This window comes from Piliocolobus tephrosceles, chromosome 1, assembly GCF_002776525.5.
Source record: "Piliocolobus tephrosceles isolate RC106 chromosome 1, ASM277652v3, whole genome shotgun sequence".
Taxonomy (NCBI): domain Eukaryota; kingdom Metazoa; phylum Chordata; class Mammalia; order Primates; family Cercopithecidae; genus Piliocolobus; species Piliocolobus tephrosceles.
Window position 1 is genome coordinate 175,157,351 of NC_045434.1, and position 19,770 is coordinate 175,177,120.

The following is a 19,770-nucleotide window of genomic DNA, read 5'->3' on the forward strand; positions in this document are numbered from 1 at the left end:
AATATCTGTTTTCCTGTGTCTGGCTTATTTTACTTAACACAATGACCTCCAGTTCCATTTATGTTCCTGCAAATGACAGGATTTCACCCTTTTTTATGGATGAATACTATTCCATTGTATATATGCACCATATTTTCTTTATCCATACTTTCATTGATGGACACAAGTTGATTCCATGTCTTTGCTATTGTGAATAGTGCTGTAATAAACATAAGGATGTGTGTATTTCTTTGATATACTGATTTTTCCCCTTTGGATAAACACCCAATAGTGGGGTTGCTGGATGATATGGTAGTTCTGTTTTTAGTTTTTTGAGAAATCTCCATAATGTTTTCCATAAACACTGTTCTAATTTACGTTCTCACCAATAGTGTATAAGAGTTCTCTCTTCTCTACATCCTTGCCAGCATCTGTTATTTTCTGTCTTTTTGATAATAGTCATTCTAACTGGGGTAAGATGATATCTTATTGTGGTTTTGATTTGCATTTCCTTGATGATTAGTGATGTTGAACATTTTTTTCATATGCCTGTTGGCCGTTAGTGTATCTTCTTTCCAGAAATGCTATTCAGATCCTTTGCCCATTTTTTTAATGATATTGTTTCTTGTTTTGCTCCTGAGTTTCTTGTATATTCTGGATATAGTTCCTTGTTAAATGAATACTTTGCAAATGTTTTCTCCCATTCTGTAGGTTGTCTCTTCACTCTTTTTTTCCCTGTGGTTAAACTTTCAAGTTTAATATAGTCCCATTTGCCTATTTTTGTTTTAGTTGCCTGTTCTTTTGGGGTCTTAGCCATAAAGTCTTTGCCTAGATCAATCATCCTGAAGTGTTTCTTCTATGTTTTCTTCTAGTAGTTTTTCAGTTCTAGGCCTTACATTTCAGTCTTTAATCCATCTTGAGTTGATTTTTGTATATGGTGAGAGATAGGTGTACAATCTCATTCTTCTGAATGTAGATGTCCAATTTTCCCAGCAACATTTATTGAACAGGGTATCCTTTTCCCAATGTAGATTCCTGGCATCTTTGTTGAAAGTCAGGTGAGTGTAAATATATGAATTTATTTCTGGGTTCTCTGTTCTGTTCCATTGGTCTATGTATGTATTTTTATACCAATACCACACTGTTTTGGTTGCTATAGCTTTGTAATATATTTTAAAGCCAAATAGAGTAATGCCTCCAGCTTTGTTCTTTTTGCTTAGGATTTCTTTGGCTGTTTGGGCTCTTTTTTGGTTCCATATGAATTTTAGATATTTTTATTTCTGTGAAAAATAGCTTGGTATTTTGATAGGGATTGCATTGAATGTATAAATTACTTTCAATTAGTATTGTCATTTTAACAATATTAATTCTTCCAATCCGTGAGCATAAGATGTCTTTCCATATGTTTATGTCCTCTTCAATTTCTTTGATCAGTATTTTGTAGTTTTCCTTGTAGAGGTCTTTTACTTCCTTGGTTAAATTTATTTCTAGGTATTTTATTTTAATTTTTGTAGCTATTATAAATGGGATTGCCTTATTGATACAATTTCTTCTTTTGTGCTCCTCCATGCTACCTCCCTCCTTTCCTTCCCTTCACTTCCTCTCTTCCCCCTCCCTTCCATTTTTTGTTTGTTTGTTTTCAAGATACTTACCTTTAGCTTTCAAGTATTTTTGGAAGTATAGTTAGAGTGAACACTCAGCATCTTTTTTTTTTTTTTTGTTATGGAGTCTCCCTCTGTTGCCTAGGCTGGAGTGCAGTGGTATGATCTCTGCTCACAACCTTTGCTTCCCAGGTTCAAGCGATCCTCCTGTTTCAGCCTCCCAAGTAGCTGGGATTACAGACGTGAGCCACCATCCCCAGTTAATTTTTGTATTTTTAGTAGAGATGGGGTTTCACTGTGTTGGCCAGGCTGGTCTCGAACTCCTGACCTCAGGTGATCCATCTGCCTTGGCCTCCCAAAGTGCTGGGATTACAGGCCGGAGCCACCAATCCTGGCCAACACTAAGCATCTTTTAAAATTGTCTTAAATTTTTTTTATGGACATTTTCAAACATATATGAAAGTAGAGAATAATAAATGGCATGAATCCAATTTCAGCAATTGTCAACATGTGAGTAATGTTGTTTTGCCTATATCTCTATCTGTCCCCACGCTCCCTCTCCCCACAATGGCTTATTATGAAGCAAATCTCAAACTTCATATTATTTCATCTGTAAATGTTACTATCTTTATTAGTTGATTTAATTAAAAATTACTGAACATCTGCTCTGTCAGGTTATATGCTATGTTCTGATAAATTCTTAATCATCTTTCAAAGCTCAAATGTCACCTCTTCCTGGAAGCTTTCCTGATTTTCCCTTCTCCCAAAAGAACTTAATGACTCCTTTCCTGGCATTCAGATTATATGCCTCCTTCACAGCCCTCACTGTTTAATAGCAATTATTTTAAATGTGAGGAGATAGTATAATATAATGCTTAAGAGCTTTGGAAACAAATAGACTTGGGTTAAAATTTCAATTTTTGCTTCAGAATCAATAGACTTGGGTTAAAATTCTGCTTTCTGAGCTTAATTCCTCTGAACCTCAGTGTTCTTATCAGTAAAATGGGATATAGCACTCACCTTATATTGTGGGGAATAAATGGGTTATGAATCCAAAGTACCTTGCACAGTGCCTGGCACGTAGTGAGCATTCCTTCAAGAAGTTACCTGCTTCTCTTGCCACACTGTGCTGGAGGCAGGACCACAACTGTCTCTTGTGTGTGTGCTGGCACCTGGAAGCCTCTGTAGAAGAGTGTGGGAGGGGCAGCCTCCAATTACAGAAAGCAGGCAGACTGGGCCCTAGCAGCCCTGCCTGGCCGTAGACAGATTATCTGGCAAAGAGGGCTTCTGGTTCAACTTTTGGCTATTTAAGGGCATTAGTAAAAATCTGGAAAAATGACTTGATTTTGTCTTTTAATGTACACTTATTTTGTTTACTTGGAAACTACAAATTTGTCCCTCCCCTCAACTAAATAGTCTTTATTTTAAACTCTGGAAAGAACAGAAAGAGTTATAAACTCACAGACTGAGCCCAGATCACCCATTTATGTACTATTGTATTTCTTCTTCTTTTTAAAAAAATTTGTTTATTTTCCATCTATGAAATTATAATTGCATTTTGTTTACTTTTTGGTCCAACTGCAGCTTTTTAAAGCCATCTTCATTTTGAGGGTTGACGTCTGATCTTTGAAACAAAAACTCCAACTGTGAAAGGGTTCGAGGGTTTGGATGTGGCTTCTTGACTGAGCAAAGGGTATCCAATGTGTGGCGGGCTAAACATGCCTGTAACACCTCTCACTGCCCTGCTGGGGCTTCTGTTCTGAAAAGAGATTGGTTTGGGACAGTGCAGTGTGGCCTAAACACTTGACACCCTGTTTAGACCAGGGTGCTTCCACCAGTTTGCATGTAACTATCCGTTGCTGTAAGGCATTTAGATGCATTATCCTCTGACCAATCCAATGGAGTATTACTGGAATACAAAGGCTCAGAGAAGGAAAGAGACTTGCTCAGGTCACACAGCTAGAGGTGTGTGAGGATCTCGATCCCCAGCTCACCTTCCTGGGCCTCAGAGACTCCAATATTGAGTCCATTCACTCCTTTTCTGCCTCTTGCTGAGTTCTACCTCCTTCTGGAAGCTCAAGGTTTCTACTCACATACCTCTGGAAATGGGAAGCTCACCACCTTTCAGAGTCATCTCTGTCATCACTAGACAGCTTTCTCTCGCTGAACGAAATCCAGCCTCCCAGTGACTCTTTTCATCATCCTCAGCTCCATGCTCAGAGGCCACAGAGCAGTTTCTCTCTCTCATCTGGTGCAGTCCTGCAGATATCTGGAGACAGAGGCCTCTGAGACTGCTACTCTTCAGACTGGAAATTTCAGCGCCTCCAAGTATTTAACAGACTAAAGGCAAAATTAGTAACAAGAGAAGAAAACAGTTTTAATTAATTAAAATGTTAAATGAAATCAGTTCCATGACTCCACATGCCCTGAAATATGAGGCGTGGCCAATTCTTGTAGTCTTACCCTAAGTAGTCTAGAAGACAATGTATATTGCTTTTTTATTTTCTCCTCAGTTCAGATAGATAACCTCTCCCCATCCATTTAAGCAGGTGTTGCTTAGGGCGGGTGTTAGCCCAGCTTCTCATCCCCCCATCCTGGATCGTGTCTTCCCTGCCGGAGGCCTCAGTCACCATCCATAAGCTGTTGAATTCCAAGTCTCTATTTCCAGCACAGATTCACTCCAGGAATGCCAGACCAAAACATGGAGTTGCATCCTGAGAAGTCCTCCGGGTGCTGCAAACAGCCTGTCCACACCAGGACTCATCGTCATCGTGAAAGTTGTGTGAAATGAATACATACATGCCCTCTCCTCACTCCCAGCTTGCTACTTTAAACTAGTTTCCTCTAGTTTAAAAAATAATACCGGCCGGGTATGGTGACTCACTCCTGTAATCCCAGCACTTTGGGAGGCCAAGGCAGGCGGATCACCTGAGGTCAGGAGTGCGAGACCAGCCTGACCAACATGATGAAACCCCGTCTCTACTAAAAATACAAAAATTAGGCATGGGGGCGGGTGCCTGTAATCCCAGCTACTCGGGAGGTTGAGGCAGGAGAATCACTTGAACCTAGGAGGCGGAGGTTGCAGTGAGCCGAGATTGCGCCACTGCACTCCGGCCTGGGGGACAAGCATGAGATTTTGTCTCAAAAAAAAAAAAAAAAAATAGCACCAAGTTCCAAGCACTGTCTGAGTCAGAGGATGAGGCGCCTCCTTGATTGTACTCTTTTGCATATCTCACTTCTGCGTCTATGCAGCTAGCTTATCCTGCCACTTGTACCCCTTAAATTGCTCTTCCATCCTCCAATACTCTCTGTGCACTGTTTTAAGCCAAGGCATCACCATCCTTCTCCTGGATCCCTTCCACAGCCTGCTCACTGCCCACTGTCCACTGCCCTGTTTGGCCCATTCTTCCAGCTGTGGTTGGAGAGAGCTTGCCAAAATGAAAGACTCCCACATCGCATCTTTGCCTAAAACCCTACGTTGGCTCTGTATTATCTGTAAGGTGAAGACCACACCTCTTAGGACCTGCAAGCTCTCGAGACCTCTTTCCTGACCACCCCCTGCTCTCCAGCCAGGCCCATCTCCCTTCAGCTCTGTGCAGTGTGACTTTCCCTCCCTGCTTCTCCCAACCTGGAGGTGCTCTCTTCCACACCACTCCCCAAGCCCAGTTGTTGCAGATTTTCTCTCTCTAGGTCCTAGAGGAGTGCCTCCACCGTGGCACCCACATGTCCCAAATATACATCTCCAGCCTGGACCTCAGTTCTGACCTCCAGACTCACATTCCTGTCTCCAAACCAAACTCGTGAATCCTGTCCCTCCTTCAGAAAAAGAACCTCCTCCTCCTGTAATCTTCCCCACCTCAGTCTGCTCCAGCTGACCAGGTTGGGTTTACCCTCAAAATACATCTAGATTCAGAGCACGCATCCTCAGCTCCACGGCTGCTCCAGATCTCAGTTGCCTTGAGTTGTCCTGACCTCTCGTCTGGAGCATTGCAGAAGCCTCCTTGCCGGCCTCCCTGTTCTCTCTTCTTGCTCCCACTGTCCCTTCTCCACATGGCAGTCAAATCATGTCTCCTGTGCTCAGATCCCTCCAGCAGCTCTTTGGTCTTGTTGGAGTAAAAACCAGAGTCCTTACAACCACTCACAACACAACAGAAGAGGGAGCCACGCCCTTGCTTTCCAACCTCCTCACCTCCGCTCTCCCTTCACTCACTTCCCTCAGCCACACTGACTCCCTCCAGCCTCCTTCCTCAGGGCCTTTGCACTTGCCTGTCACCTTGCCTGGGGTCTTCTCCCATCCACGGCTGAACATCTTACTTCCTCACTTTCAACTCTTGGCTCAAATGTCACTTCTTAGAGGGGCCTTCCCTGAGAATCTGTATAAAATAGCACACCCTCTTCTTGTAGCCCCCACCATTTTCCTGATCCTGGACTTTTCCATATTGCCATCGGAACTGTTTTATCTGTCTGTCTGTTTCCTGGCTGACCCCTCTAGAATGTCATTTCTATAAAGGCAGAGGCTTTGTTTTGCTCATTCTTGTATCCCTAGCATCTTGAACAGTGCCTGGCCCACAGGAGGCTCTCAATAATTATTTGCTCAATGAATGAATCTTAGGCTTCATACTACATTTTTCTGACTTCCTAGACTAGATGGTAAACTCATTTATGTACTTTTAGCACCTGTACCTTCCCTTCAAAACATTTACTGCAACTGTAATCACAAAACTGTATAATGTAATCTTGATCTTATTCTCTACAGGTTGGGCATCCTTAATTCAAAAATCTGAAATCTGAAATGCTTCTCAATCCAAAACTTTTTGAGCATCAGCATGATGCCACCAGTGGAAAATTTCACATGTGATCTCATGTGATGGGTCAAAGACAAAACACAGTCAAGGCCGGGCACAGTGGCTCACGCCTGTAATCCCAGCACTTTGGGAGGCCAAGGTGGATGGATGGATCACCGGAGGTTGGGAGCTCAAGACCAGCCTGACCAATACGGAGAAACTCCATCTGTACTAAAAATTACAAAATTAGACAGGTGTGGTGGTACACGCCTGTGTGCCTAATCCCAGCTACTCAAGAGGCTGAGGCAGGAGAATCGCTTGAACCCGGGAGGCAGAGGTTGCAGTGAGCCGAGATCGCGCCACTGCACTCCAGCCTGGGCAGCAAGAGTGAAACTCTGAGTCAAAAAACCAAGAACCTAAAACCAAAAACCACAACCAAAACCAACCAAACAAAAACCACACAGTCAAAACTTTGTTTCATACACAAAATTAGTTAAAATATTCTAAAAATTACCTTTAGGCTATATGTATAAGCTGTATAGGAAACAAATGAATTTTATGCTCAGACTTGGGTCCCATCCCCAAGATATTTCACTATGTGTATACAAATATTCCCAAATCAGAAAAAAAATCAAAAATCGGAAATACTTCTGGTCCCAAATATTTCAAATAAGGGCTACTGTATTTCCAGTCTCATAGCAGCCACTAAACATGTGTTGAGTGAATGAATGAAAGCAAGCTAGGATATTATTTGAGAAACTGACCAATAGGAGGTGCTTGACAGAGGGACTGAACCCTGGGCTGGACATAGGGACCCCTGGGGTTTAGCCCTATCTCTCCCATTGACTTGCTCTGTGACTTTTAGTTGATGACTGTCCATTTCTGGGTCACAGTTTCCCCAGCTGAAAAGTAAGGAGCAAGATTACATCATTTAGAATGAGCTTTCAGGCTTGAAGAGACTGTGACTCTAGAACCCAGTACTCCCAGCTTGCTTCAAACAGCTGGCCTGGAGCTCTGGGTAAGGAAAGGCTGTGCTTGGAACCAGTAGGGTAAGATTTGGCTTTGGGACCTCTGCTGGCAGGCTGGGCTTTTGGCAGGGGGCCAACCCTTGAATTTCTTGGCCGGATGAGTGCGCAGCAGGATGGGTTGATTGATCTTTCCCCACTGTGGGGTCCTGGCCATAAATCTCCCCAGCCTAGTGGGGTCGCCTAGGACCCAGGAGTCATAGCCAGTGCATTCCTTGGCTCAGCTGGCTCTGGGCTGGTGCTTTCTCCCCTTTACAGCTCCCAGACACTGGAGCCCCTGTGGGAGTGAGCACCCATTCAATCTGATCATAGAGCCTAGCTCTGTGCTCCAGAAAGCGTCTGTCCAGAGAGCTGCCAATCTTTCTCCAGGTCCGACCTTAAGATCACGTGGCATTGTTTTGAGCAGATATGCCTTAGGTTCCGGGTGAGCCAGGACGTAACCCTCTTTGTGCCACGGAACCCTTGGGCAGTCTGATGAAGCCTAAGGACCCCTTCTCACAGTAATATTTTTATTTATTGACAGATTAAATTAAATTAATATATTTTTGAGACTGAGTCTCACTCTGTTACCCAGGCCGGGGTGCAATGGCACGATCTCAGCTCACTGCAACCTCTGCCTTCCAGGTTCAAGCAATTCTTCTGCCTCAGTCTCCTGAGTAGCTGGGACCATAGGCATGTGCCACCACTCCCGGCTAATTTTTGTTATTTTTAGTAGAGATGGGGTTTAGCCATGTTGCCCAGGCTGGTCTCAGACTCCTGACCTCAGATGATCCGCCTTCCTCCACCTCCCAAAGTACTGTGATTACAGGTGTGAGCCACCATGCCCGGCCTCTCACAATAATGTTTTTAAGTGTATAAAATAAAATGCATAGCATTGCAAAGGAAGTCAGTTACCTTGAAATGTACTTATCAAAATATTAAAAATATAAGTTTGTAATATAGTGATTTATGTGTCCATTTATAATGTATTCAACAACAAGATCTTGTGGAAGGTTCAATGACTATTGTATTTCTATAGTGGTGAGCATAAGCTATATCCAGATATCTGCAATAATTATATGGTGATATGAAAATATCATAGACAGTCTGTGGTTTGTTGCCTTCATCCCATGGAAGAAAATGGTAAATTTTATTTATTTTTATTTTTATTTTTGAGATGGAGTTTTGCTCTTGGTGCCCAGGCTAGGGTGAAATAGTGTGATCTTGGCTCACTGCAACCTCTGCCTCCTGGGTTCAGGCGATTCTCCTGTCTCAGCCTCCCCGGTAGCTGGGACTACAGGCACCCACCACCATGCCTGGCTAATTTTTGTATTTTTAGTAGAGACGTGGTTTCATCATGTTGGCCGTGCTGGTCTCAAACTCCTGACCTCAGGTGATCCACCCGCCTCGGCCTCTCAAAGTGCTGGGATTACAGGTGTGAGCCACCACACCCAGCCGAAAGTGATGTAAATTTAGTTAGAGGTTAGTGAAATACAAATGTAATGTTTCCCTGTCCATGTTCATAAGCTAGAGTTCTGTCCATGGCCCTCTAGGAAGGGAGCGTTACATGAAGGCGAGCCAGGTGAATGAAATCTTAAATCTAAGAGGAGAGGGGCTCACCACAGTCCTAACCAGCTGCTTCCTTGGGACCTTATTAATATATGAAAAGCTATCATAATCTGTTAACGGAGTCACAGGATCACAGGCTCCAGAACTGGAAGGGCTAGGACCTTGCTACAGTTTCAGTGTATGTCCCTCTAAAATTCATATGTTAAAACTTAAACCCCAATTAGCTGGGCATGGTGGTGGGGGCCTGTAATCCCATCTACTCAGGAGGCTGAAGCAGGAGAATCACTTGAACCTAGGAGGGGGAGGTTGCAGTGAGCTGAGATTACGCCATTGCACTTCAGCCTGGGCAACGAGAGCAAAAACTCCATCTCAAAGAGAACCAAAAAAAACACAAGGGCTGGGACCTCTTGGAAAGGGGTTAAGTCAGGAGGGCTTCACCCCTGTGAATGGATTAGTGTTCTCAAAAACGGGGTTGAAGGGAGTGTCCTGGTCCCTTTCACCCTTCCATCCCTCCCACCGTGTGAGGGCACAGCAAGATGTGTCATTTTGGAAGCAGAGGGCAGCTCTCACCAGATGCCAAGCCTGCTGGTGCCTTGATCTGGAACTTCCCAGCCTTCAGAACTGTCAAAAAGTAAATTTCTGTTCTTTATAAATTACCCAGTCTAGGATATTTTGTTAAAGTGGTACAAAGAGACTAAGACAAACCCCTTTTGCAGACACCTTATTGGGTGACCTGGTCCACGGCCTCTGCTCTTACATGTCTAGGGATGGAGAGCTCACCCTCCAGCTCACCCTCATTTCAGGCTGAACAGCTCCAACTGTCAGAGGAATGGTGGCCATGTCTTCTCCTTCACATACAGAGATGAATCAGGCACAGTCCTTGTCCCACAGCTAGAGAGTGGAGAGAGACAAGGACTCAACTACAGATCAAATGTTTTATTCATTGAACAACCTTTCTCTGAGCTTCTGCTCTTTGTCAGGCCGGTGGTAGGCACTGCATATACTGACATTTAATTTCATAAAATGTGTATCGAGTGTGTACTCAGGCACTGTGCTCAGTACTGGGTGGTAAGGGAGAGATAGACATGATACCTTCCCTCCATGGAGAAAATTATTAAATGAGTAAGCATACAAATCAGTGTGTAATTGCAACTTGTGATCATGGTTGTGAGGAGATGAGCAAAGGAGACTCGTAGAGGGGAGTGACTTCAGATGGGAGAGAAGGATAGTGAAGAGGTGTTCTTGGAGAAAGGGATGTAAAGGAAGATCAGCTTGCTGGGCAAATAGGAGTGGAAGAGTGTTCCAGGCAGAGAAAAGAGCAAGTGGAGAGGAGTCTCTGATGTGGGAAAGAGCTTGGCTTTTGTTAGGAAGTGACAGGAGGCTCCGGGGCCAGAGCAGGCTGGAGAGGTGGGTAAGGGAAGATTGCCTGGGCCCTCAAACCCATGCAAAGAAGTTTGCATATTATTTTAAGGGCCGATGAATGCCATAAAAGGGCTTAAGCAAGATATGTTTGAAAGAATAAAACAAAGTCTCCAGGAGCTCTCCAGCTTACAGCAATGATATTAACAAGATGAAGTATTATAAGAATGAGTAAAGAGCTGGGTGCGGTGGCTCACGCCTGTTTTCCTAGCACTTTGTGAGGCTGAGGCGGGTGGATCACCTGAGGTCAGGAGTTTGAGACCACCCTGGCCAACATAGTGAAACCTCGTCTCTACTAAAAATACAAAAATTAGCTTGGTGTGGTGGTGGGTTCCTGTGATCCCAGCTACTCAGGAGGCTGAGGCAGGAGAATCGCTTGAACTCAGGAGGCGGCGGTTGCAGTGAGCCAAGATTGAACCATTGCACTCCAGCCTGGGTGACAGAGAGAGACACCATCAAAAAATAAAGTAAAATAAAATAAACAAAAAAAAAAATAAAAATAAAAAATAGTAAAGAAAGCTTCTACATTTGTGTTCTAAACACGCTTTTTGAATGTTCTCTGTACTTTTTCTCAGGCTAAGCTCTTTGCCTGGATTCCTCTCCCCAGGCTGTCTGCCCAGTACAACACTCTGGCTAACTTTGACAGCATCACCTCCTCCAGGATGCCTTCCTTAACAATGTAGTCTACCAATGTAGTCCACCAATGTAGTCCACCGTCAGAGCCCTGAGCACGCCCTGTATGCTGTTCCCAGACTATTTACATGTCACTGTACACCGTCCCTTTCTTCAGAACACCCCTGGAAGGGGGCAAAAGTCGGGGCTGGAGGGAGGTGAGGTTGCAGAATCTTCAGCAGCTAACTGGCTCCCTGCACTCCTCAGTCTGGGATTGGAACTAGACACTGCCACCTGCTGGCAGTGAGTGGAATGGCTGACAAGATGGGGTTGGGAGGAAGGAGACTCCTGAAAACAGTCCAGGCCCACTTTGGCTTTTCTGAAGGGCAATCGCACAAGGTCTAGCTGGATGGAGGGCTTGTCTAAGGGGCCTGATGGTTCTGGGTGACATTTGAAGGGCAATCGCACAAGGTCTAGCTGGATGAAGGGCTTGTCTAAGGGGCCTGATGGTTCTGGGTGACAGCTGGGCTGGAACAGGAAGGAGGAACTGAACGTTGATGGAACAGCTGCTCAGGACACACGGTGCAGCCCTGTGGGGCTGCTGAGACCTTAGGCTCGTCCCTGGGCCTAAGCCAGACCGGTAGGGGGCCCACCTTGTTACCATGGAGATCAGGGCTGTGTTCATACAGCTGGGGAGATGACCCTCCACCCGTGTGAAGACCTCCAGGGAGGAGGAGCCAGCCTCAAAGCCAGCTGTCCACCCGTTCCCCCTCTTTTCTGGAACAACTTGTTTTGCTCTAAAGCTTGGGACTTTGACCCAGGAGGTACGTTTTCCTCCTGTTGGTCACCTGATGTCCTTCCTGCTCATCCCCTTCCCCCACCACTGCCGAAGCACAGTCCAGGGGATCCTTTCCTTTCCCTGGGTTTTTCAGGGAAGTGGAGGATACTGGGGTGAGGAAGGCAGAACCTGGGACTCGAGTGCTGATGGCACTGGTTGGAGGGAGTGGCACAGCTGTGACCCCCACCCTCCTTTTCTTAAGTCTCTCCTTGCTAGGCTCCTGGGACACCCCACTTTTCTGGGGTTGCTTCCTCCTGTTTCCCCCTGCCCCTTCTTCCTTTGAAAGACCTTTATGTGTTAGGGCCGTGTCTCTTTCTTTCTATGCTCTCCTTTTGACACCCCTACCGCCGCTACACACAATGGGGAGACCATGAGCTCCCAGGCCTCAGTTACCATCCCTGTGCCGCGGACGGCTCCCAGATGCCCCACTCCAGACCCAGGGATTCTGCAGCCTTCCAGACGTCTCCCTCTGGAAAGCCCACAGGCACTGCAAGCATAATACCTCAAAATCTATAGCTCGTCAATCCTCTCATCCCCCAAACTTGCTCTGGCCCCTACTGAGGCACCAGCATCTACCCAGCTGCCTACGCCAGAAACCTGGGAGTCACCTGCACCCCCGCCTCCCGCCTGTACCCACTCCCAGTTCAGCACTGTGTTCCAGCAGCCACACCCTGGCTTCTCTACCTCCTCAACAGGGCTCAGATCTGCTCCCACAGCCACTCCCTGCCCAGGTCTAGGCACTGGTGTTGTGGCCAGTATAGTAGATCCCCGGACTCCTCTTCTCCAGCCTTTGCATGCCCCTTTCACTCTCCACACTACATGAAGAGGTGTTTTCCCAAACGCAAAACTGACCACGTGACTCCCCTCCTTAAAATTCTTGGAGAAGTCACCAGTAGATGTTTGCTAAATTCAGCCCCATTCCTTACGTTCCAATCAGTGATTCTCTGGCTGTTCATTAACATGCACAGTGCTTACTCCAGTCTGTGCTAGAAGATTCTGAGGACACCAAGTTGGGGGTGGGAGGGAGGATAGGATATACATGTTTGGGAGGCATCACTCAACTCCAAGCAAAGTTACCCCGGATCACCTTGAGATACTCCATCTTTGGATGGCAGTGGGCCCGACTGCACACGCATGTGAACACACCACCCCCCACCACACACACACACCCCACACACACAGGAAGCAGGCCTGAGGCATGATGTCTGAGTGCTCCTGCTGAAACAGGAAGGCAGAATCATCCTGCCATAGGAAGGGCTGCCAAGGAGGCCTGATGAATAGGAGTTTGGTGGCTTCAGGAAAGACGGGCTGTGGAGGGGCCTTCAATTCAGGCGCTGGCTCCTAGGGACCTTCCGTCTCTGATGAGGCTTTGTTCCAGTTGGCCCGCTCCTTTCTAGGGAGTCAGCATCCCAGCTTACCATACTTCTGGGGTGGGGGTGGGGCAAGGAGACCAGCATGACCCTTGGTCAGGGGCCTGCACAGGAACTCGGGCCACTCTCAGTCCCTGAGTTGGAGGGCCAGGTGGACACCACATGATCCTGGGGAGACTTTTGCCTCTTTGGAGGGCTCTGGCACCAGGGCCTCCCTGTTCCAGGGGCTAGGTATGCCTCCCTCAATGCTGCTTTTGGCTATGAGGGTGGCGGGCCCAGGGCTTCCGGGCCCCAGATCGCACCTTGCCACCTGGGGTGTCCGTCCTTTGTCCCCCACAGCAGGCTGTGTTTGCCCATTTTGTCCTCTGTCATAGGTGGAGATGGATCTGAAGTTGGGTGTGGAAGCCTCTGACCAAGCCGGTATCTTGTTTTGAGGCTCTGCCCGGTTTCCAGGGACCACATCTGGGGCCAAGAGGAAGAACCGAACTGGGCCTAGGTCAGCTGGGCTGGGTCAGGGCTTTGGCATGGGCTGTGAAAGCTGGGGACTGGGACCTTCAGGTTCTCTATGGAGATCTTTGCAGGAAGGGGTGGATTTAGGAAGCTACTGGGCTGGGCCAGGGCGTGGAAGGCACCGAAGCTGTGGTGTGTCCCAGCATTAGAGTCCCAGGGTTTGGCTTGGTGGGGTAGGGGCAGGTGAGGGGGAGAACAGGAAATAGGCTAGGCTCTCGGGGGAGTCTGGCAGCTTTGAGCCTTCTCTGGGCTTCTGGGGTTTTCCCCAGGCTCCTGAGCCAGCCAGCACATTTCTTAATCCCACTGTCAGCCTTCCAAGAAGCCCCGCCCACTGGGCTCAGTCAAGGCAGGAGCAACTGTGGTCACCCCTTTCCCTAGAATCCAGCCCCACTGCCAGGAAAAGGGAGCTCAGGGCGTGGAGGTGAGGCTGGGGCTCTCCCACATCTGCTTGGTCCTCATAGCCACCTCCTTAGCTGGCCCCGGTAAGATGACCTCAAATGCCAGCACAAGCGAGCTGGGCACCGGCCAGGGGAGGCCAGGCCTGGCAGCTCATTACCATGGGAGGGAGGGCAGGTTCTCTCCAACGCCCCGTCTTCATTTCTCCTCCCTCCCTCGCCTTCCTCCTTCCTAGCTCCTCTCCTCCAGGGCCAGACTGAGCCCAGGTTGATTTCAGGCGGACACCAACAGACGCCACAGCAGCTCCAGGAGCCCAGACACCGGCGGCCAGAAGCAAGGCTAGGAGCTGCTGCAGCCATGTTGGCCCTCAGCCTGCTCATTCTGGGCCTGCTCACAGCAGTGCCACCTGCCAGCTGTCAGCAAGGTAGCTCAGGAGGAGAGGGTTGGGCACTGGAGCCCCAGGGGTGGATAGGTGGTGTTCTGGCTCCCCTCCCCAGGGCCTTGATACTTACAGTTTGGAGGGGGAGCAGGGACTGGGCTAGCTGAAAGAATGTCCCAAGGCAGAGACCTCTGAACCAAGTCTCTGCCTGTCACTTGTTTTCAACGAGTGAAAACGGGCAGCAGCAGGGAAATGTTGGTTCTAGGATGTTGGGGAGGAACAGGGCAGGAGCAGGCATTGCCCAAGGGGTGGCTGGTTCCTGAGTACAGGGGGCCCAGGGATACAAGATGGGTGAGAATGGGCCCAAGCCACCCCTCAAAGGCTCGGGCTTTGTCTCAGCCTCTTGGGCTTGGGTAGAGAACAGTGTCCAGTGTGATTCCCCCAAATATCTGAGCTCTTCGTCCTGCTCTGCCTGAATTGATGTGTGACCTTGAGCAAATCACTGCCCCTTTCTGAGACTCAGTTTTCTCACCCACAAAATGAGAACAATAAGCCCAACCCTGCCCAACTCCTGGGGCTGGTGCCAGGTCAGGGGTGTAGAAGGGCTTTGCACCTGGTGAAGCAACACAGCCAAGGTCTGGCTTTCATTCTACACTGTCAGGCTGCACCTGCAGCCAGCGTCTGGGGACTCTGCAGGTGGGACTTGGTCCAGAGGGGACTGGCAAAGATGCTTCCAGAGCTCCCCTCCCACCCCTACCCCAAGCTCTCATGTGTGTCTGCTTCGACTCTGTCTCCCAGGTCTTGGAAGCCCTCTGGGGAACTGCAGACCAGAGAGGTTGAGTCACACAGCAGGGCAAGAAAGGACAGGGCTCAGACCACCTTTCTCCTGCCCCAGGCACTGCCCTTTGCTGTATGTGCCTGTCCCACATGGGAGGAGGAGCAGGGACTGTGGTCCCTGGGGTGACTGGAGGGAATTGGCTGCGGGGTCTAGGAGGAAACAGGGAGGGGCCTCCAAGGGTTGAGCCCTAACTCTCCATGCTTGAGCACCACTGACCTGAGGGAGCAGTCTGGACCGCTAGGGAAACAACGACTCCCAAACCCTGCTTTTTGGCAGGTGTGGAGCTGAGGATAATCACACTGTGTGTCTTCTGCCTCCCCTGGAGATAAGTGAGGTCTGACCTCACTACAGGCCAGAGCGTTCCTAGCCTCCTTCCTCCTTCCCAATATTTGCCAGGCTCGGAGAAGAGGTCAGGTCTCCACTGCAGCAGGACAGCTTTTGGTAGACTCAAAGGAGGACATTTGAGCAGGAGTGAGCCAGAGGAAGGTTTTCTGATGTCCAGCCTGGGTCCCTCAAAATATAGGGATGCAGGTGTTCTGGCCTGGAGGCAGAATACCGCTCGGAAGCCTCCTGCTGACCTGTGTTTTGTCCTGGGACCTCTCCCTGCTGAGGATCTTTTCTCTGCAGGGCCGAGCTCCTGCAGGCTCATGGAGTGCAGTGATGCTGGGGAAGAGGAAAGTCCTTTGGGGAAGCAGGGGCCTGAAGGCAGGGACTTCAGGGAAATCTTGAGGGACTGTGTTGGTGTCAAGGGTCAAAAAGCAGAGAAGGGTCCTGGTGCTCTTGCCTGTAATCCCAGCACTTTGGAAGGCCAAGGCCGGATCGCCTGAGCCCAGGAGTTTGAGACCAGCCTGGGCAAAATAGTAAGACCCTGTCTCTATTAAAAAATAAAAAAATAGAGAAAGGTACATGGTTGGGGCCTCAACCTAATCTCTGACCCTAGTCCCTGGGCACCCAGCTGGAGGAACCAAAAGCAGCTCGGGTTTTGAGGCTTCTTTCCTGGTCCCCAAGACCCAGAGAAGAGCTCACCCCTCCCTTCTTCCCCTCTAAGATGTCCTGGTCCACTCCTCTCTCTGGGTACCCCAGGCACCCCAGATCTCCCCAGCTGAGCGGCCCTGAGAGTCTCCCACTCTCATACACTTCTTACCATCAGAGAAACCTCTTGCTACAGAACAGGATCTTCTAGATCCCAGACCAGTCTTGTCAGCTCTGGGTCCTCCTCAGCCTTCTGGGAGCCAATCCCAGCTGCAAGGCCTAGGTTGGCTGTCCAGGGGGGCTGCCCTTTGGTCCCTGGGGCCCAGGTACTCCCTGAGCCCTGCATGTGACCCCCCTTGGGGAGGGAAAGAGGCTCTGGGATGCCTAGATCTCAGATACAGCACTCTGAGGCTCTTCCCTCCTTGGCTTCTCACTCCTTCCAACTCCTTTCTCTCTGAGCCTCTGTCGTTCCTCCAACTCCCTCCTTTTCCTAAGCTCAGTGGAGCTTAAGATGCTTGAGTGGGTCAGATGGGCTGTATCCCACCCCTGCCTCCCCAGAATGTCTCCTTGGTCCTGGCAGCTGGCTGAGGGCCTTCAGCACAGGTGGGGCCCTTGGGGAGTGAGGCCCCTCGCTCTCCTGCACATGCAGCCCCACTGTGGCCCCATCTGCTACAGCCCCTCTCCCTTTTTTAGGCCTGGGGAACCTTCAGCCCTGGATGCAGGGCCTCATCGCGGTGGCCGTGTTCCTGGTCCTCGTGGCAATCGCCTTTGCAGTCAATCACTTCTGGTGCCAGGAGGAACCGTGAGTGCTGCCCAAGGGCCCCTGAGCAGGCAAGGTGGGCCCAGGACCACTGCTCTTGCTCTAGTAGCAGTGAGAAGGCCCTCAGAAACCCTGTGTCCAAACTTCCCCGTGTGTGGAAGGGAAACTGAGGCTCAAGGTCGTAGGGTGGGTGGGTGGCAGTCGGAATGAGAGCCTAGGCTTGCTGGCTCCTAGACCTGGGCTCTGTGGGCCTCACAGCTCTGGCGCCCACTCCCTGGGAGCTTTGGAGAAACGGCTTCTCTTCTTGGAGTCTTTGTGTTTCTGCAGAGCCAGGATAGCAGCCCAGCCTGTGATGGGGGCTGTAAGGACCTCTAGAAGGGGTGGTCCCTCCTGGTGGGTCAGCTGTGGTACAGAGAGGGCATGGGACAGACACACCTCCTGCCCTCATAGGCTCAGACTAGAGTGAGCTGTCAGAAGTTCAAGAGTTGCTGCTGAGGGAGAGTGCAGAGGACACTGCAGGGCCTGACCCGGTCTGGGGTGGTCAGAGAAGGCTTCCCCATTGCACATTTATCCCGAAACCTGAAGAACTAGGAGGAGTCACTACCAGGATAGAGTGGTGTGGGAAGAGCACTGCAGTTGAGGGAAGGGTACATCCAGGTCCTGAGTTAGGGGTATGGCACCAGGACAGACACACACAGGTGAAGAGCGGGTGGGCTGAAATCCAACTCACTCTGCACTCACTAGGTCAGGACCCTCAGGCAAGGCTGCCTCTGTCCCAAGGGCATTTCTTCCCAGATCTCACAAAGGTGGCCTGGTGGCTTGAGTGCTAGCCCCATGCAGGGTTGCTGAGGAAACACCAGTGGCTCAGTGGGTGGAGAAAGGGATGGAGACACCTGAGATGAGGCTGGTGAGGTGGGCAGGCCCAGGCCAACCAGGCTCTTGCACACGAATGACCCGAGCTTTGGGCTTTACCTAAGTGAGTAGGAATCCAGTGACAAGTTTTTTTTTTTTTTTTTGAGCTGGAGTTTTGCTCTTGTTGCCCAAGCTGGAGTGCAATGGCTTGAGGCTTGATCTCGGCTCACTGCAACCTCCGCCTCCTGGGTTGAAGTGGTTCTCCTGCCCCAGCCTCCTGAGCAGCTGGGATTACAGGCTCCTGACACCACTATCAGCTAATTTTCATATTTTTAGTAGAGACAGGTTTCACCATGTTGGCCAGGCTGGTCTCCAACTCTTGACCTCGTGATCCGCCTACCTCGGCTTCCCAAAGTGCTGGGATTACAGGCGTAAGCCACCGTGCCCTGCCTCCGTGACAAGTTTTTAAGCCAGTTTCGGGATGAGACACTGCCTTAGCAGAATGACCCTGGCTGCCTCATGGCAGATGGACGGTGGCGGTAGGGGAGTCTCCAGTCTGCAGACCTGGAGAGCGGTGAGGGGGCCGGCATGAGGTCAGAAGGGGGTCTGGGCTGTAGCGGTGGCCAAGAGGATGAAGTGAAGAGACGGGTCTGAGCGCTGTCTAGGAGGTGGGCACCCTGGGAGTTGGTGGTCACAGACAGCAGTGGACCCGAGGGGAGGAAGGCAGGTATGGCATCGAGGTTTCTCATGGGGGATCACTCACCAAGGCCCAGAACACAGGAGGATGAGCAAATGTAGGGGCAACTGTTTAATTGGAGACATATGAAGTCTGGGGTGCCTGTGGGATGTCTAAGGAAATGAACAGGTGTTCGGTTCCCTGTGACCCTCGTGAGAGCAGCTTCTGGGAGGCTTCAGGGAGAGCCCACACTGCAGGGGGTTTAAACTTGAGTAAGAGACAAGGAGCTTTTCATTGGATGCTCTTCAGATAGGCTTTCTCCACATGCCCCAGCTCTGCCTGAAGGGCCACCAACCACATCTGTGCCCACTGCCCAAGGCACGACCGGGGGAAATTTGAGGCAGACACTGCATCCTGCAGGGCCTGCTGTGGAGGCTGAACTGAGGGCTTTGGACTCAGGATAAGTCTTTTGCAAATATTTGGCCCCCCACCATGGAGTGGGGAGAAAGTGTGAGACCCCATGGGTGGGGCCAGAAGCCGTGGCTGACAGGCCCCGCTGCACACAGCTCTGGGAAGGGCAGTTGCTGGCCTTCGGGCTTGTGAGAACCAGGACCCAGAATAGGGTCTGCTTGGATGAGGAGGGCCCCACTGAGGAGCCCCACTGATGAGTCCCGTCCCCAGGGAGCCTGCGCACATGATCCTGACCGTCGGAAACAAGGCAGATGGAGTCCTGGTGGGAACGGATGGAAGGTACTCTTCAATGGCGGCCAGTTTCAGGTGAGGTGCAGTGCATGGCTGCCCTGTACGTGCTCCCAGGGCCTAAGGAGAACCTCAAGACGGGTGCTGCTAGGGGGAGGTGGCTGGGGAGGACTGGGACTCACGTGGGCAAAAGCTAGTGAGGCAATGCCGGCTTTGTGAGGATTGCAGGGCTCTGTGGGGGAAATGTAGCCTCTGTGTGGGGCGAGGGCTCCAGAAGGGCACGGAGACTTGAGAGGGTAGGGTTCAGCACAGGGGAGGGGACTCATAGGGCAGTGGGTACCATGGGGACAAGGGGTTCAATGGAAGAAGGGACAAATGAGTGAGGGGAAAGCTCAGTAGATGATACAGCTCAGTGGGAGATGGGCTCACTGGGGGATGGACTCAGTGGGGGATGGACTCAGTGAGGAATGGGTTCAGTAGGGGATGGACTCAGTGGGGGATGGACTCAGTGG

At 49.8% G+C, this 19,770-nt stretch overlaps 2 protein-coding genes across 5 annotated transcripts in view; both read left to right on the top strand.

Annotated features, from left to right (window-relative positions):
• Positions 1-19,262, top strand: part of TAL1 (TAL bHLH transcription factor 1, erythroid differentiation factor) — a 51,768-nt gene extending 32,506 nt beyond the window's left edge. Inside the window, exons 7-8 of one of the 3 annotated variants that reach the window (XR_003309710.1) lie at positions 16,965-17,073; positions 19,241-19,262. The gene's annotated coding sequence lies outside the window, so the exon portion shown is untranslated. Of the gene's footprint in view, positions 1-3,164; positions 3,984-14,317; positions 14,347-16,964; positions 17,074-19,240 lie in introns of those variants that run through there. The other 2 variants (XR_002733516.1, XR_002733515.1) reach the window with 2 other exon arrangements.
• Positions 13,979-19,770, top strand: part of PDZK1IP1 (PDZK1 interacting protein 1) — an 11,431-nt gene continuing 5,639 nt past the window's right edge. Inside the window, exons 1-4 of one of the 2 annotated variants that reach the window (XM_026455751.1) lie at positions 13,979-14,107; positions 14,318-14,506; positions 16,965-17,073; positions 19,241-19,336. In XM_026455751.1, the coding sequence (XP_026311536.1) occupies positions 14,440-14,506; positions 16,965-17,073; positions 19,241-19,336 (272 nt within the window). In that variant the 5' untranslated portion in view covers positions 13,979-14,107; positions 14,318-14,439. Of the gene's footprint in view, positions 14,169-14,317; positions 14,507-16,964; positions 17,074-19,240; positions 19,337-19,770 lie in introns of both variants that reach the window. The other variant, XM_026455752.1, reaches the window with a different exon arrangement.